The sequence below is a fragment of the Diabrotica undecimpunctata genome, chromosome 2, assembly GCF_040954645.1.
Source record: "Diabrotica undecimpunctata isolate CICGRU chromosome 2, icDiaUnde3, whole genome shotgun sequence".
Classification (NCBI taxonomy): domain Eukaryota; kingdom Metazoa; phylum Arthropoda; class Insecta; order Coleoptera; family Chrysomelidae; genus Diabrotica; species Diabrotica undecimpunctata.
The window spans coordinates 18232123-18247539 of NC_092804.1; the positions used below are offsets into that span (position 1 = coordinate 18232123).

Below are 15417 nucleotides of genomic sequence, written 5' to 3' on the forward strand. Positions count from 1 at the left end.
TGTTGTGTTGTTTTCTTACCATGTTCCTATTTCTAGTAGTATGGGGTTATGGTCTTGTGATCCTTCGTTTAATGTTTTGATCTCGGTCTGTAGTCCTAGATTTTTAACTACTACTATGTCTAGATGGGTTGGTTGAGCATTTCCTGGGAAATGTGTCGGTTCGATGGACCCTATTACCATTGTGTCTTCATTGTTTGCTAGATAGTTGTTCAGTAATCTTCCGTTTCTATTCTGACGAGGAAGACATTGTGGAAAAAATAACCAAGGGAATAACAACTCATTACGATTCAAAATCTTTATTGATATGTATATATTGGGTATACATAGACTATAAAAATTCACTTAAAAATTCTAAATATTTATTAAAGGTATCACAACATTAATATTAACGTCAGTTATCAGTCGGGCAGTCTATATCTTATATATAATAGCTAGACTATATGGGATCTTTTTTTTACTACATACACAATAAACGAATAAATCAAATTATTTACTATACTTTATTCCAATAACTGCCGTTTTATATTCACTTAATTTTTTTGAATCCAAGTTATTTACCCAATTACACTTTGTAGTATACGGTCTATTTGGCTATGTATCAGCCTGGACGCATAAAAAGATTATCAAAGTCTTCCGTGCAGTAGACTAAATATGGTATATCGGACACATACCGATTTGGTAGACACGAGAATTTCTTTTTACCTAATACCATACCCATACCCGTCGGAAATCGTAACCGTACTCACCGTGCGAGAGAGCAGTAAGTTACCACTCCAGAGTAAACACAATGACAAATGTATGATGATTATCGAAATATTGAATAATCCATAGTTTGTAAAACCAACCAGGAGTCTGTAAAATTGAGAACTACTACAGTATCGTAACACATTATAAAAGCTTAATCAAATTAAGCACTAAGCAAGTTGAATTTAACATATTTAACTTCCTTAGCATTAAATGCCATCTTGACAAAATCTTTTCGTCATTTTGGTTCTTTGGATTGAAGATAAAGTTTTGATAAAGATAAAGTTGAAAACAAATCCTAGAATTATATCCGACACATTTGAACAACACAATGCCAAATGAAGCTGTATTGCTGTCGGTGGTTAAGAAATTTGGTCGCCGTGTAGTAGTAGATTAAATACTCTTGAGGTCATCGAAGTACAGTTTGAATAAACGATAATAAAATAAGAGGGTTTGAGTAAGTCGTAGAATCACAGAAAAAAGTTTTTCCATACCGAATTCAAAATGTATATTAAATATAATGTGAAAACAATGTAACATCCATTTATTCAATATCTGGTTGATATCCCGACAACTGAAGAAAGAATTAATATTATTGGAAAACATGTAAGACATATTATTCGTAGGCAAGTGCTTAACTTAGTGTATAAAGGAGCCGATTTCTTGAGAAATCTTGTACAGTTTTCGACCGAAACTCAACAGTTAAATGAATCGATACCTTAGCTCTGAATGCTGTATTATTATTATGGAGGAATCTCTCCAAGATCGAGCAGCCAGTTGTGTTTATATATCTGCTTATGACGTAATTATCCATAATAAAAAATTCTCATATTTTTCAAGAAAAAAACTCTCCTGGATTGCTAAGTTATGTAAGTCGTTTGGAACTGGAACAACATTAAACGAACTATTACGCGTTAGTAATTGTCAACGTCCCGAACGGATAAGACGCCTCTCGAAAAAAAAGGGAGTCTGGTAGAGCTATTAAAGGATGATTAAGCCTTATTTATATTAGGAAAAAATAAGCTGTTAAATAACAGTACAGCCAGAAGCTTATTACACCTTTTTGAAAGACATTAAGAGGCGAAATTAACAAATGTTAATATTTTTCCAGGTTCAATATTTCGGCAAGTAGTATACAGAGACATTGGGGTAGTTTCAGTCAGTAGACGAGTTTTGAGTCCAGTCCGACATTGTATGAGACATCCCCCTATCGTCCACCCCAAAAAAATAGTATAAGAGAACTACGATAAAAAATAAATATTTATTTTCAGCATTTGCATTAAGTTTTGATAAATATGTTCCAATAATTTGCAGAACAGTTCTGGTTCAAGTTCACATCGTAGACATTTTGAACAAGCGCACGAGAAAAATTAAACCATTTGTATTTTCTGTATTTTATTATCGCGAAAATGGTAGTTACAAATAAACCAAAATGATCGTCTATATGATCCAATAACTCCACAACAATATTTGTGTGTAAATCGGTTGGAAGACTTGGAATAAAGTATAGTTTTATACTAAAATACATACATAGGGCAAAGTTATACACACATACTATAAACTTAATGAATAATACTAGATGTGGCTACATAATAACGATGATGACGCTGCTAAAAGGGTAGTATGCATGCGGCAGCCACCGATAGCTATCCTTGAAGCCTTCTAAATCGATGCCGTCCAAAAGCTTGCATGGAATTAGATACGATATTGGTAGAATAGCTAAAGTTCATAACAAAGGCACAACCATAATATCAGGTCTAACAATTGATAAAAACAAATCAGTTTTTTGATGCTTTGGACTTAGGAGAGTTTATGCATCGTCTAGGTGTTTGACTCGCTTTAAGCAACGCCATGAGATGAGGGATATGCAACGCTACAGTAAGTCACAAATTGACGCTGATTGGAAAGCAAAATACCTAGATCTTTTAGGGACATTAGAACAGAAAAACTACCTGTTGATTACTTCAACCAAAAGAAAGGGTGGATAAAAAACTATTTCAAGACTGGTTTGAAGCAAAATTTGTACCAGACGTTAAAAAAAATTACAAGCAAACAATTTGCGGGAAACAGCTGTGTTGTTCATCACCAACGCCTATTTAAAATCCTGAAACTCATGTGCACAAGTCTACTCACTTGTCTCCAGCATATAGACCAAGACGTCATTGCGTATATGAAGAGAAACTACAAAACAGAGATAATTCGCACAAAAGGTAAAGAAAGATATGACTTACAAGAGCTTTGGAAGTCATTCTCTATGGTAGCAACGCTACCAACCCGGGATTTTGGCATCTAATGCATGGAGACATCCTAAGAAAACGAAGAGGGCAGTGACGATGAAGAGGAGTTTGCACCTGGGGGACGAGTGAAAACTGATGGTACGTAAAGGGCAATGTAGAATTAAAAAACACGTTTTATAATAAATAAGCAGAAACAAGTGACATACTACTTTCAGAAGGTGTAAAAAATGTAAGTGTACATAAAAAATTGTAAATTAAAGCTTTTGGCGAAAGTAAATTCAGCTGTTTTCGTTAACCGCGCCAATTAACTCCAAAAACAAACGACGTCCGTTCATCCTCGTTTATTAATAGCCACACCTCGTATACCCTAAAATACCGAACATTACATCCAATTATATCGACGTGCAGATATTATAATTGGTTCAAATTAGTTTAAATGGAAAAGCCGTTCATTATTACACTATAATACATTTTACGAAGGTGTTTTTGAAATTTATCAGCTGTGATATTACAAATATTAATTAAATACAAAATTGAACAGCAAATTCTATATAATATTTTTAAATAAATTTGTATATTGTTATTTCGGTATATATTGTTTTAAATAGTTTAATATCCCATATAACCTTAAATAAGCTACTTTAAATGCTAAAACAAAACGAAATAATACATACAAAAATGCAAATGTTACTATATAAAGTAAAAACAACTGGATAAAGATAAAACATGTTCTTTAAAAAAAGATATTAGAAATCCTAAAGTATTTTTTAATTGGTTCAACCATCGGTTTTTTTAATTACAACATATGAAGAAGGAGGAAGAAGAAAGGAGGAGGAAGAAGGAACTGGTAAATAAATAGTAAATTTTTGGCAAGCTCTATGCATGCACAAAGGCGCCAAAAAATATCCTAATATTGCACTGCAAGATACCAGACGCATGGAGAAATAGCATACTGATACCAATGTTCAAGAAATGAGATAAAGAAGACCCCAACAATTATAGAGGTATAAATCTACTGAACACCGCACTTAAGCTTACCACAAAAGTCCTAACCAACAAAATCAATAAACTAACAACTTTATCAGATGAACAACAAGGATTCAGATCCGGAAGATCCTGCGTAGACGCCGTACTTGTACTAAGACAAATCACAGAAAAGGCCATCGAGTATAATAAGCCAGCATATCTACGTTTTATAGAACTGACAAAGGCTTTCGATCGCATCTAAGTCGAAGACGTCTTACACCTACTGTATAAAACAAACATACCAATCAATATTATACAAACCATCGAAAACATCTACTTCCATAATCGAATACAGGCAAAGATAAATGGAAAACTAACACAGTGTATATCAGTACAAAGCGAAGTCAGACAGGGTGACTCGTTAAGCCCACTACTTCTCGTTTATATAATATTGGACGAAATAATACAAGCAGTACGTAAAGGTCATGGTTACAGAATGGGCAACAAAGAAATCCAAATATTATGTTATGTGGACGACGCCGCATTAATCGCCAAGACAGCAGACGAGCTCCAAAGATTAACACACATCTTCAATACAACAGCCAAGAAATACAATATGAGAATATCAGCAGAAGAAACCAAATGTGTGACAACATCTAAATACCCACTACGATGTAAAATCGAAATTGATGGGAAAATAATAAAGCAGGAAGCAAGGTTTAGATATCTGGGAATATATATAACCACAGTATATATTAGGAAGGGAACCAACAGATACAGGAAAGCAGATTGCTAATATAAGAACTAATTTTCAGAAACAGTCTAGAGTAACCATTTCATCCTTCGCAAATCGAAGTTACCAGATATGCGTAGATAGCGTCTATCCAACAAAGAAAAAACGCGAATTCGAATAGAGAATGTCTGATATCAGGAAAGAGCGTTTCCTACTTTCCATTCATGATCAGACAATTGCAACCAAAAACTGTGAAGGTATAAAACAATAAATCTCCATAAGGACAGATCCAAAAAACCATGCAATTTCTTACAAGGGACGGTGTGGCATTGGCCTTAACTTAATATAAGGAACGATATTTTAGCTAGCCACTACAGTGGAATTTCGCCAACAGACTATCTGCTATATTATAGATATGTCCTGAGATCATGCTTGAAAATAATAACTAGCAGCTGTATTGGGACCATAGAGCGTTCATAGACCAACTAGTGGTACCAAATAGATCGGATCTCATAATACTTAACAAACAAAACAAACAATGATTATTGATGTAGCGCCATCTAAGAACAAAAATATGGGTGTCAAAAACAGCGAGAAAAGTACAGAGATCTTGAGATACAAATAGGGAGACAATTGAGAATGGAAAATACCCAGATGATACAGATTATACCCTCAACTACTAGTGTCATTCTATGCAAAAAGCGATACTGCACGTGATATCCAGATGAGTCAGAAAATTTGTGAAGGATATTCCACTATACCAGGTCTAATAACTCTCCAGCACCTATTACCTGCTCTACAACAAGTAAAACCCTATAGCGCAATCTTATTGATACCGCAGTTATCTGGGATGAATGAATTTTTCCCTTATATAGAGTGAAGGTCGCATCACTTAAATCTGAATAAAATAATAAGCTGTGAGAGTTCGTCAGTTGTTCTATCAGGCGCGGTAACTTGCGAATGAGTTGAATGAGCGTAAAAACGTACTTTTAGAATAACTGTCTGAGGATCATCATTGACCGCCTGTGAGAGTATGCGGGACATCGGTGACAGGGTGCTGGAAATGCAGATTCCTATTATACAATTAACAACTTATCTCAAGGATAACTACTATTCAATCAAAGTTTTACTAAGAGCAATACGATGAAGATGCCCCGTCGGAATAACAACCAGTGTTCACCAATAGCTGTATACTATAGCTGCAAAAACCTTACTCGCATTTATTAAAAGGTGGCAAGTCTCGGTCATATATTAGAAACAGACAGGTCACCTTCATGCAAAATTTTAAGTGAGTACTCACACGTTCACATTATATGAACAAAATCGCTCTATTGTAAGAAATTCCTTATATCAGGAGTATTTCCTATCAGGGGGCACGAAACTATCAGGTGCGAAACAGGAAGAGGAATCAGTAATTATAAGTGTAAAGTAAGACAGGTACCAACCAAAAAGTAAATATCATCAGTAATTGATATACATAATACCGCTTAAACTAAGAGAAGCAAAAATGCGAAACACGGTCTATCTAACACAGAACACATATCTGGAAGGACAAACCTCTACATGGACAGCAACCCGATGAAGTCAGAAAGGACTTTGTCGACAATATAGCGAACTATTGGCTGCCACCAGGAAAATATCTCTCGAAACATAGGTTTTCCTTCTTACCACTCAGGTTCGGATGATTCCAACACAAAACCAGACAGAAACATATCTAACATTAAAGACTATTATGTAGTTGGAAAAGGACGAATATTGACATGGATGTTAAACACAAGAAATCATTCAAAATCTCACCAGGAACTGCCACGTATTTGCTGCAGCTATTCATAACTCACTCAAGGACAAGGAGCTTGATATTAGCGATCTTAAGAAAATGTAGAAAGCTTTGCCGCTCGCGACTTGCAGCCTTCCTAGGAGCTGTGTACGAGATATTCGAGCATAAAAGTCAACTAGATTTCGATAATTTTATAAGAATCCCGCCAGAACTCAATTCTTTTAATACAGTAGATTTCTGGTGTGAGTGAATATTTTTTAAACATTTGCCTTTTTGCATACATTTATTCATGTTTAAACTTACACTTTAGAGTGCTCAATATGTGTTATAGAATATCAGATTTAAGAAAAATTTTAATCTTTCAACAAATATTAAACTGTTCCATTAAATATAGCAGGGAATGACAAAAAATAAAGTAACGAGTTTCATATAATTGCGTCTAAGTGAAATTATGCTCTTATCTTATGAAGACGATTCCAATCTAAAAAACAACGAAAACGATTATTGACAAACAACGAAAAAACCGACGGAACTCTTGAAGGTAACCAAAATATTTGTCGAACTGTAACGGTTTACACCAGAACGATATCAGAGATGCATTTTTGAAAATTCTAATTACACCAAGTATGCCTCTACGTTATTTCTACATGAAGTTAGTTGTAACTTTGATAACGTTTGACCTATTAAGCACAAATTCAATAGGGTTCGTCCTTGACATGTAGGCAGAAATTAAAGAAGGCAAAATTAGCAAAATTTAGCAGGTAGAACTATTTTGTGACGTACATAGACTTAAAAGCAATAAACGAAGAAACTATATAGGATAATTTACTAAAATTAAATACTACAAAAATATTTGCACCTATATTCATAAAGACAGTTAAAGAGAATCTAAATGATGGTTAAAAGTTCTGAAAAATCCTATTTAACAAAATAGTTCATGGTTGTTGTAAATAGAAAACTGTAGAAGAAATCATTCAAACAAGAAAATAAACATTTTATCAAAGCCGAAATGATATTTATTAAAAAGACAAATACAAAAAGAAATTTTTAATTAGTAAAAGAAAGTTTAAAACAACAAAAACTGCACCTATAAAGCTTTTGTTGTGATGATTTCGGGTCCAACTACATTACAGACTAATCGAATGATATTGAAAATAAGTGTACACTCTTGGTAATGTGAGAATCTCTTTAAATAAAATCATAATCTCTATTTCTCTACTAAATAGCGTATTTCAACTTGAATTGTTGAAGCCAATGTATGCCGTTTTAACTTACCTCATTCCTCTTTATGGACCAACCCTTCGATTAATAAATCAATATAAAACATTTTTCACTTAAATATTTTGTCTGAAAAACAAACTATTTTCTGGTATATAATAAAACATATTATCACTTTTAAATCCAATAAAAATGGATTTTTGTCAAAATGTCACTCTTTAAATCATCAAATAACACAAATAGGGCACTCTTATAACAATATAGTTTCAAATTATTACACAAATAAATCGTCACGATTTTCATATACTATCAATCTTACATAAAATCCGAGAACCTACAATATAACTTAAGCTTCAACTCAAACCTTTTTAAGTATTTTCCTCGGTGGTTTTGTTTTCAACGACTTTAAGACAGGCATCAGCGAATTCTACAAAAATTGGTTCCTGCATGGCTTTCTGCATAACTTCGTCTGCGCTTTCGGCTTGATCTATGGTTACTAGGAGATTTCTGAGGTGACTATTTGCTAATAGATTGTTCAATTCCTCATTAGTGGCTGAAAAGACATTACATATATTTTTTACAATATATATGTACATCATATATATATATATATATATATATGTACATCATATATATATATATATATATATATATATATATATATATATATATATATATATATATATATATATGGTGTTTAATGGCACAAGCAAGGATAGCAAAAAAGTAACATTTTAAAAATTTTAATAATAATTTAATACATTGTGAATGTATTAAAATTCATAAACAAAGTGGTTTCAAAAACAACAAAAAAAATGAAAAGTGGTTTCAATGATGATGTTGACAAGATTTCCATGGTATGCAATAACAAATAACATTCTCCATTGCATTGATTGAAAATTATACACTTTGCTGTGTTTTTTGTCTATTCTCTGTAGACACCAGCACTATGTCATCCAACCCTTGATATTTGTCAAAACTTAGAAAGAACAATTAGTTTTTTAGTAAGAAAAGGTCACTACCTTCACTTGAAAAGAAAACTAAATATTGAAATATATTAACTTTTGTAAAAGAGTGCTTATATTACCTAATAGTTTCAATTTATCATCAGCTACTGTATCTTCTGTTACAGTTTCAATTTTTCTTCTCTTCACAATCAAGTTAGCTTCTTCAGTTTCTTCGTCACGCTGAAGAACATTGCATTTGTTTTCTCTGTGTTTTTTACAGCAAGGAACTGAACAACTGTAAAATAAAAATCAATTATTTAAAAACAGCTTTCAATGTGGAAGTTGAAACTTCATTAATAAAGAGTTTACTTTATAAATTGAGTGTACCATAGAAAATGGGGTCACACTAAAAGAGCTTTTAACACTAGATCAACATTATTAGGTAATTATTATGACCACATTACTTATAAAATCCTAATATACCTATTTTAAATTATTTCAATTATTATAATATTTGAATTATTAATATCAAGCTGACTTTTGTGATTTTTTAACTTTTCCCTAAAATATGCTTTTCTTTACACTGATAAATTTTAAATTGATGTTTGTATTAAGTTTTTTACATTATATTGCAGTAATATTACTATAAACATGGAAAAATTTTCAGTTTTAATGAGAATGTTTTACAGAATGCACTTTTATCTATGGACCTGGTAGTTTTCTAAAAGTTGTTTGTATGTCTTGAATTATTTATAAAATTCTATTCTTCCAGGAATATTATTTCGTAGATTAGTGCTGAACTTTTGTCTATTTGAGAGTATTGGTCCAAACCCCTTTAGGAATAGTTTGAGTAGTTTTAAATTAAGTCTTCCAAGATGCTTCCGAATGTAGTTTGGACCCAGAAAAGATTGCTGATGGTACTTTGTGAAAAAAAAACTGTGGAACAGTTTTGTGGGAGGTAGCCAACTAAATGAAATATTGCAAAATGCCCTCTGGAGTAACCTCTTACTTAAAAGCACGAATTTGTGTCAAATATTTCAAATACCTTTCAACTATTCATTGACAACTATATTTTCAAACATATAAAACGATACAATTAACTTGAAGCTTAAGATAATTAGAATTTTAGTGCAAAAGCTTTGATTTGAATAGCCTGTAGCCAAACAATTTTTTCAAACAAAAAGTTATTTCAAGTTAAAGTGGAAAAAATTAGTGAATGAATAAATATAACAAGACTACAAAATACTTAAAAATTGTAAGTAATTTAATAAAGAATATACATATTGCATATTTTTCTCTAGAACTGTAGTAATTCTTAAATAAACTTCAATAATATCACTAATTCATAATCTTTTCCACACAATACTGAAACACTATTCAAACTAATATAGAAACCTTTTGGAATAACCACTTTTTACTTAGTCTTTCTATTTTGTTTTAATATTTTTTCATTTTATCATTGTTTTCTTTGTAAATATTTTGGTAACTGTTTATTGCATCTCCCTTTGTCAATGAGTCCAAAAATGGTCTTCCATACCTTACCTATCTCCCTGCTGTTTCAATTAGTTTCTCTACTCATCTACTCTCAAGAATTTTAAACAAAATATTCATCCCTTTATTTTACTAAGAAATAATGACTCGTGACTTATATTTACAATAAAATATAAATAGGAATAGGTACTTTAAGTCTTAGCAGAATTATTGTATATATAACAGTCAATTATCCAAAAACAAAATAGGAAAATTCCGAATAAACATAGAAGGTACTTTTTGATTAATTAGTTTTTTGAGAAAAACGTGGTTTGCACAACTTTGCACAAATAGCACTGTCGGTGCTTTTTAAAATTAAATGGTTAAATAATATACTTACTAAAATATTAAACAAATTGGGCATTTATAACGTGCTTCTTTTTGGCAAATTTCACAAATTTTATTCATCTTTTTGTAGTTACGTTTTAAATAATGTGAAACTCTATTTAATCGTATCACAGTTTTTCACTCTAATTTGTTTACCCTATTAATATGAAGTTAAAACAAAGATACAAATGTAAAAAGTAACAATAACGGCGTGGTATTTAATATTTTTAAACATTTGAAGCCTATCATTTGCTTTCTGTCAAATATAAATCAAATGTTATTGAACCTATGGAGTGTTGCGCTACCTAGAGCAGTTTCACGGAAGTATTAATGACAGAGCCATCTGCCTGTATTTATTAAAAATAATACTAAGCTTAGTTCGTTAATTGGTAAATAGATGTCTTCAGAAAAAATAATACAAAGCGTATAAATATACATTTTGAATGTTGATAATAAAATGCAAGATATTATGCAAATTCTGTAAATTAATAGAAAACCGTGATATTAAAATTATCCGAATATGATGAAACTTTATAATCAGCTATTATCTTTCAGTAAAATGTCAATTTATTCCACCCATTTAATTCAAAAATCTATATAATACTTGCACTTTTTAGTACAACGTCCAACACAAGCATATTCTGATTTGTATTCCAGGTTTTCCAACTATTGTTTTTCTTCTTTTAATAGCAATTGACTGCTCACTCCTCGATGTAAGTCTTGTCCTACCATTTTAATTTGTCTTTTACAACCTGGTGCCATTGTCTTACCGCCTTTTCTTTCACATCGCCCAGCCATCTTTTAAGAGGATGTTAGAATTGAAAACTTTTGCCTTGAGATTTATAAGAATATTATTTTTCTTAAGGACAATTTTAAGTTTGCCAACGGCAGCCCATGTCTCGCGAATTCTTCGGTCTACTTCCTTTTGGTTTCCTCTACTCAAGGTTATTAGATGACCCAAGTAAATATATTCTCAAATTCTTGCCATCATTTACTCCCCCACAGTAACTGATACCCACTTCCTCAAAAGTGAAAATCTCGGTCTCAGATTAATTTTCAAGTCTATTGAAACAACCAGCCATATTCTTTCTGAAACAAATATTAGTGCCAAGTATATGTAACTATTAGTGCCAAGTATTTCATTCTGATAATAAATTAATTAATGTAACGCTGATTTTGTCCAATTATCTATATGCTCAGTGGACTTCCAATTCAAGTACCTAGATATACTATGTCAATTATTTTTCTAAGTACTAGTGCTTTATTCATTTCTTTATACTTATTATTGTTTTTATTAAGTTCATCTGTCAATCTAAAATCACTTATAATAACGATGTTGTTCTATCTTTCAAATCTTCTTCTTCTTCTTTTGGTATCATAACCCTGGATGGGTTTTTGTCTGTCTGTCTATGTCCTTCCATTCAGATCTCTCTTGGGCCCTTCTCCTCCATTGTCTTATATTCATGGTTTTCAGATCGTCTTCCACGTCATCCAACCATCTCGTCCTGGGCCTTCCCTTTTTCCGCCTTCCTACCGGATTCCACTGTAACATCTTCTTTGTCGTTTTCGTGTCTTCTTGTCGAGGAACATGTCCCAGCCATGACAATCTTTGACTTTTCACAAATCTTACAATGTCATACCCTATATTCAGTTCATTAACCTCGTCGTTTCACCTGATTCTCCATGTGTCGTCTTTCTCTTGCACCGGGCCATATACTTTTCTGAGTATCTTTCTCTCGAATGTCCTGAGTTGGGGTTCCTCTTTTTCGTCATTACCCAGGTTTCACAACCATGGCTTACTACGGGTCTAATCAAAGTTCTGTAGATACTCATTTTGGTTTTTTTATCTAATAATTTCGATGTCGTCAATCTTTTATTAGCATAGTATGTACGATTTCCACTGGAAATACGTACATTCATTTCGCTACTTACGGAATTCTTCTGATTGATTTCTGTGCCCAGATATGTGCAGGCATCCACACGTTCAATAGTATAGTTGTCTATTGCTATATTATTTTCATTCTCAGGTGTTCTTTTGATGGTCATGTACTTACTTTTTGTTTCCATTAGTTGTGTCTTGCTTCTACTAATAATGGCGACATCGTCTGCATATGCAGTAATTTGTACTGTTTTGGTGTTTATTTGACCGGTTACATTGGTTTTTCTCATGACTGCTTCAAGAACTAGGTTGAACAGTGTTTACGCCACTATCTATTTTAAGTTTATTTCATGAATTTTTCCGATCCGGCAACACAGCAGTCTATGCGTATAGGCCATATGTGAAGATAACGCGAGTCTATAAAAGCACCCCAAGACGACAACATTAAATACGAGACGAGATCGGTGATACAGCATTCAGAGCGAGCGGACATAATACTTATTAGCGTTCATATATTCATGTATTGTGTAATTCAAAATAAAGTCAGTTTTTCACACGGAGTTTGATTATTTACCAGCGGCACACGCGAAGTGCAAATCAAGTCATTTACAAACAGCATGGTTGAAAGTGCGTCTCCCTGTCTCATCCCCATGTTGATGTCAAATTGTTCAAATATTGTTCTAAATATGAATATGTTGTCTGTAGTGGCTCTATTTGGTCTGAATCCATTTTGATAATCACCAATTATATTTTCGGAGTATTCTGACAATCTAGTGTGAATAATGCCAGAAAGGATTTTGTATATTACATTTAGCAATGTAATTGGTCTGTAGTTCTGGCATCTCCTTTTTTATATATTGGCTGTATAAGACCAACATCCGGCATTCGCTCCTTGGTGCATACCAACTTTATCAGCTAATGGATGCTTCCGCAAAGTTCGGGTCCTCCATATTTCAACAATTCTGCTGAAACTTCGTCCGTTCCTGGCGCTTTACTGTTTTTTAGTTTCTTTATTATTTGAACTACTTCTTCATAACTCGGATTTTCAATATGCTGCTCCGCCGTAAAAAATATTGTCTCGTTTTGCTCATTTCCATTGTCTGCATTTAGATTTTCCTCAAAGTATTCTTTCCATCCCATTATAATTTTTTGTTTCTCTGTTAGTAGTTCTCCGTCCTTGTCTTAGCATATTGTCAATTTTGGTGTAAATGACTGTGTGCTTTCTTTTATTCTTTTATATAATTTTCTGCTCTCGTGTCTGATGTTATGTTCTAGGATTTCTTGTACTTGTTTTTTCAAAGCCTCTCTTTTTTTCTTCTGCAGATTCTAGTCGCTTGTATTCTCTTCTCGTTATAAACTTCTCTGCTATCTGTTGTGTTTGATGTTGGTTAAGCTTAGCTTGCCTTTTTTCCTCTACTACAGTTCTGCATTCATCATCATACCATTCCGCATTTCTTTGCCTTTTGGCTTTTCCAACAGTTTCTTCTGCAGATTCCATTATTATTGTTTTTTATTAAGTCCATCTGTCAATCTAAAATCACTCATAATAACGAATCTCTACAATGTTGTTCTATCTTTCAAGTATATCCTCTAATTGGTTATAGAAGGTAGGTACAAGTTTGAAAAATTTGACGTAAGTGAAATATTGTAAACTTTAAATTAGTTATTTATATCATTGTTCTATTGTAGCACAGCTTTAAAGATGGCTTTGTAAGTCGAAAACGCTCAGCTAGGAAATAAATGTTTACACATTTCAAAATTACTTTTCTTTTCCATTCTTTGATTTGGATAAAATAAAGATAAAGAGGTCTCAGACAGCAATGTGTTCTGTCGCCATCGCATTCCTCAATGTCTATTTAGAAGAAATAAATAAGAAAATCATTCAGTTAAATAAATGCAATAACAATTACGCCATTACATTTGTAATATTTGATAAACAGTTGACATCACAATGCCTATTACAATAAATATCGACGATCTCCAAAATTACCATCTATACAGTAGTAGAAACAAGTGAAGAATTTGGTCTTTCACTGAATACCTACTCCTAATCACAAATTTATTATAATCACACAGGAACATATTATTATTGGCAGCCAAGAGACTTATTTCAGACGGGACTATTTCAGAATCTCAGAGGCGTATCTATCTTGAAAATCTACTGGAACGAACTAATTAGGATGAACTCCAAAGGGTGAATGAACAAAAAGAGATATCATCGACAGATAAATACCGAGACTTCAAAAAAATCTTAAATTTCTCTACGAAATAAAATGTTTAATGACTTTCTTTAAACGTTCTATGTAATTCTACATCCTCAATTTTTCTCTGTATGGAAACAACAAACGCCACTATCGCAAATATTACGATATTCTCTAGAAGTCTAGAAACCGTATTTGGGTATATAAGCAGTTCCAAAAAGGAGAGTTTGGTCAACAACCAACGATACAAATCAGTCATAAAGGAACTGGTCTCAAACAAAGATCCTGCAGAAATAAAGAGGACAGTTGAAGAACTAAACATCAACCAACCAGCGCCAAGAACATGAAATCAAGATTCGATGAATGTATCGCATACATAGAGTATTGCGTTAAAATTTCACTATAAAGCAACTAAAGACCAACTTAAGGACAGATCAAGAAAAGAACAGAAGGCCCAGAAAAATAATATATCGAGGGTAAAATTAATGACAAATGACTGCGAAGAAGGTCTTTCACAGGGTAGATAGATCAAGTAAGAAAAGAGAGAGATTATTTGCCATTGCCTACACGAAGTTTCTTTAAAAGCCAAAGACAGACAAGGATGGAGAAACACTATCAGAGCAATCGAGGAAAAGGATTGAAGCAAAAATTAAAGAAGGTATTTTTGTTGGACCATAGATTTGCATTATTTTGAAACATTTTGACTTCACTCTAATAGATATTAAAGACTTTAACGACCAAATTAAAAAAAATCGTTACATTTTGTCCCGTCGACAAAATCGATAAGACAATCGATACGATAATACAATTGATAAGACGCGTCTTATCGATTTATGTAAAATTTTGTGGCGTATTGGA

General features: G+C 32.7%; 1 protein-coding gene across 1 annotated transcript; it reads right to left on the reverse strand.

Annotated features, from left to right (window-relative positions):
• Window positions 1-289: 289 nt before the first annotated feature.
• LOC140434278 (zinc finger HIT domain-containing protein 3) lies at window positions 290-10749 on the reverse strand. The gene is made up of 3 exons (XM_072522423.1): window positions 10493-10749; window positions 8763-8917; window positions 290-8228 (listed from the first exon to the last, which is right to left on the reverse strand). The coding sequence occupies exons 1-3, from the start codon at window positions 10558-10560 to the stop codon at window positions 8044-8046; spliced, it is 408 nt and encodes a 135-aa protein (XP_072378524.1). The 5' UTR covers window positions 10561-10749; the 3' UTR covers window positions 290-8043.
• Window positions 10750-15417: the final 4668 nt, after the last annotated feature.

Excerpts from the sequence above, each read along its gene's own strand:
- LOC140434278 (XM_072522423.1), bottom strand. The coding sequence starts at position 10,560 with ATGAATAAAATTTGTGAAATTTGCCAAAAAGAAGCACGTTATAAATGC. Across the intron at positions 8,918-10,492 it reads CCAATTTGTTTAATATTTTA|TTGTTCAGTTCCTTGCTGTA; the intron begins GTAAGTATATTA and ends TTTATTTTACAG. Across the intron at positions 8,229-8,762 it reads TGATAAATTGAAACTATTAG|CCACTAATGAGGAATTGAAC; the intron begins GTAATATAAGCA and ends ATGTCTTTTCAG.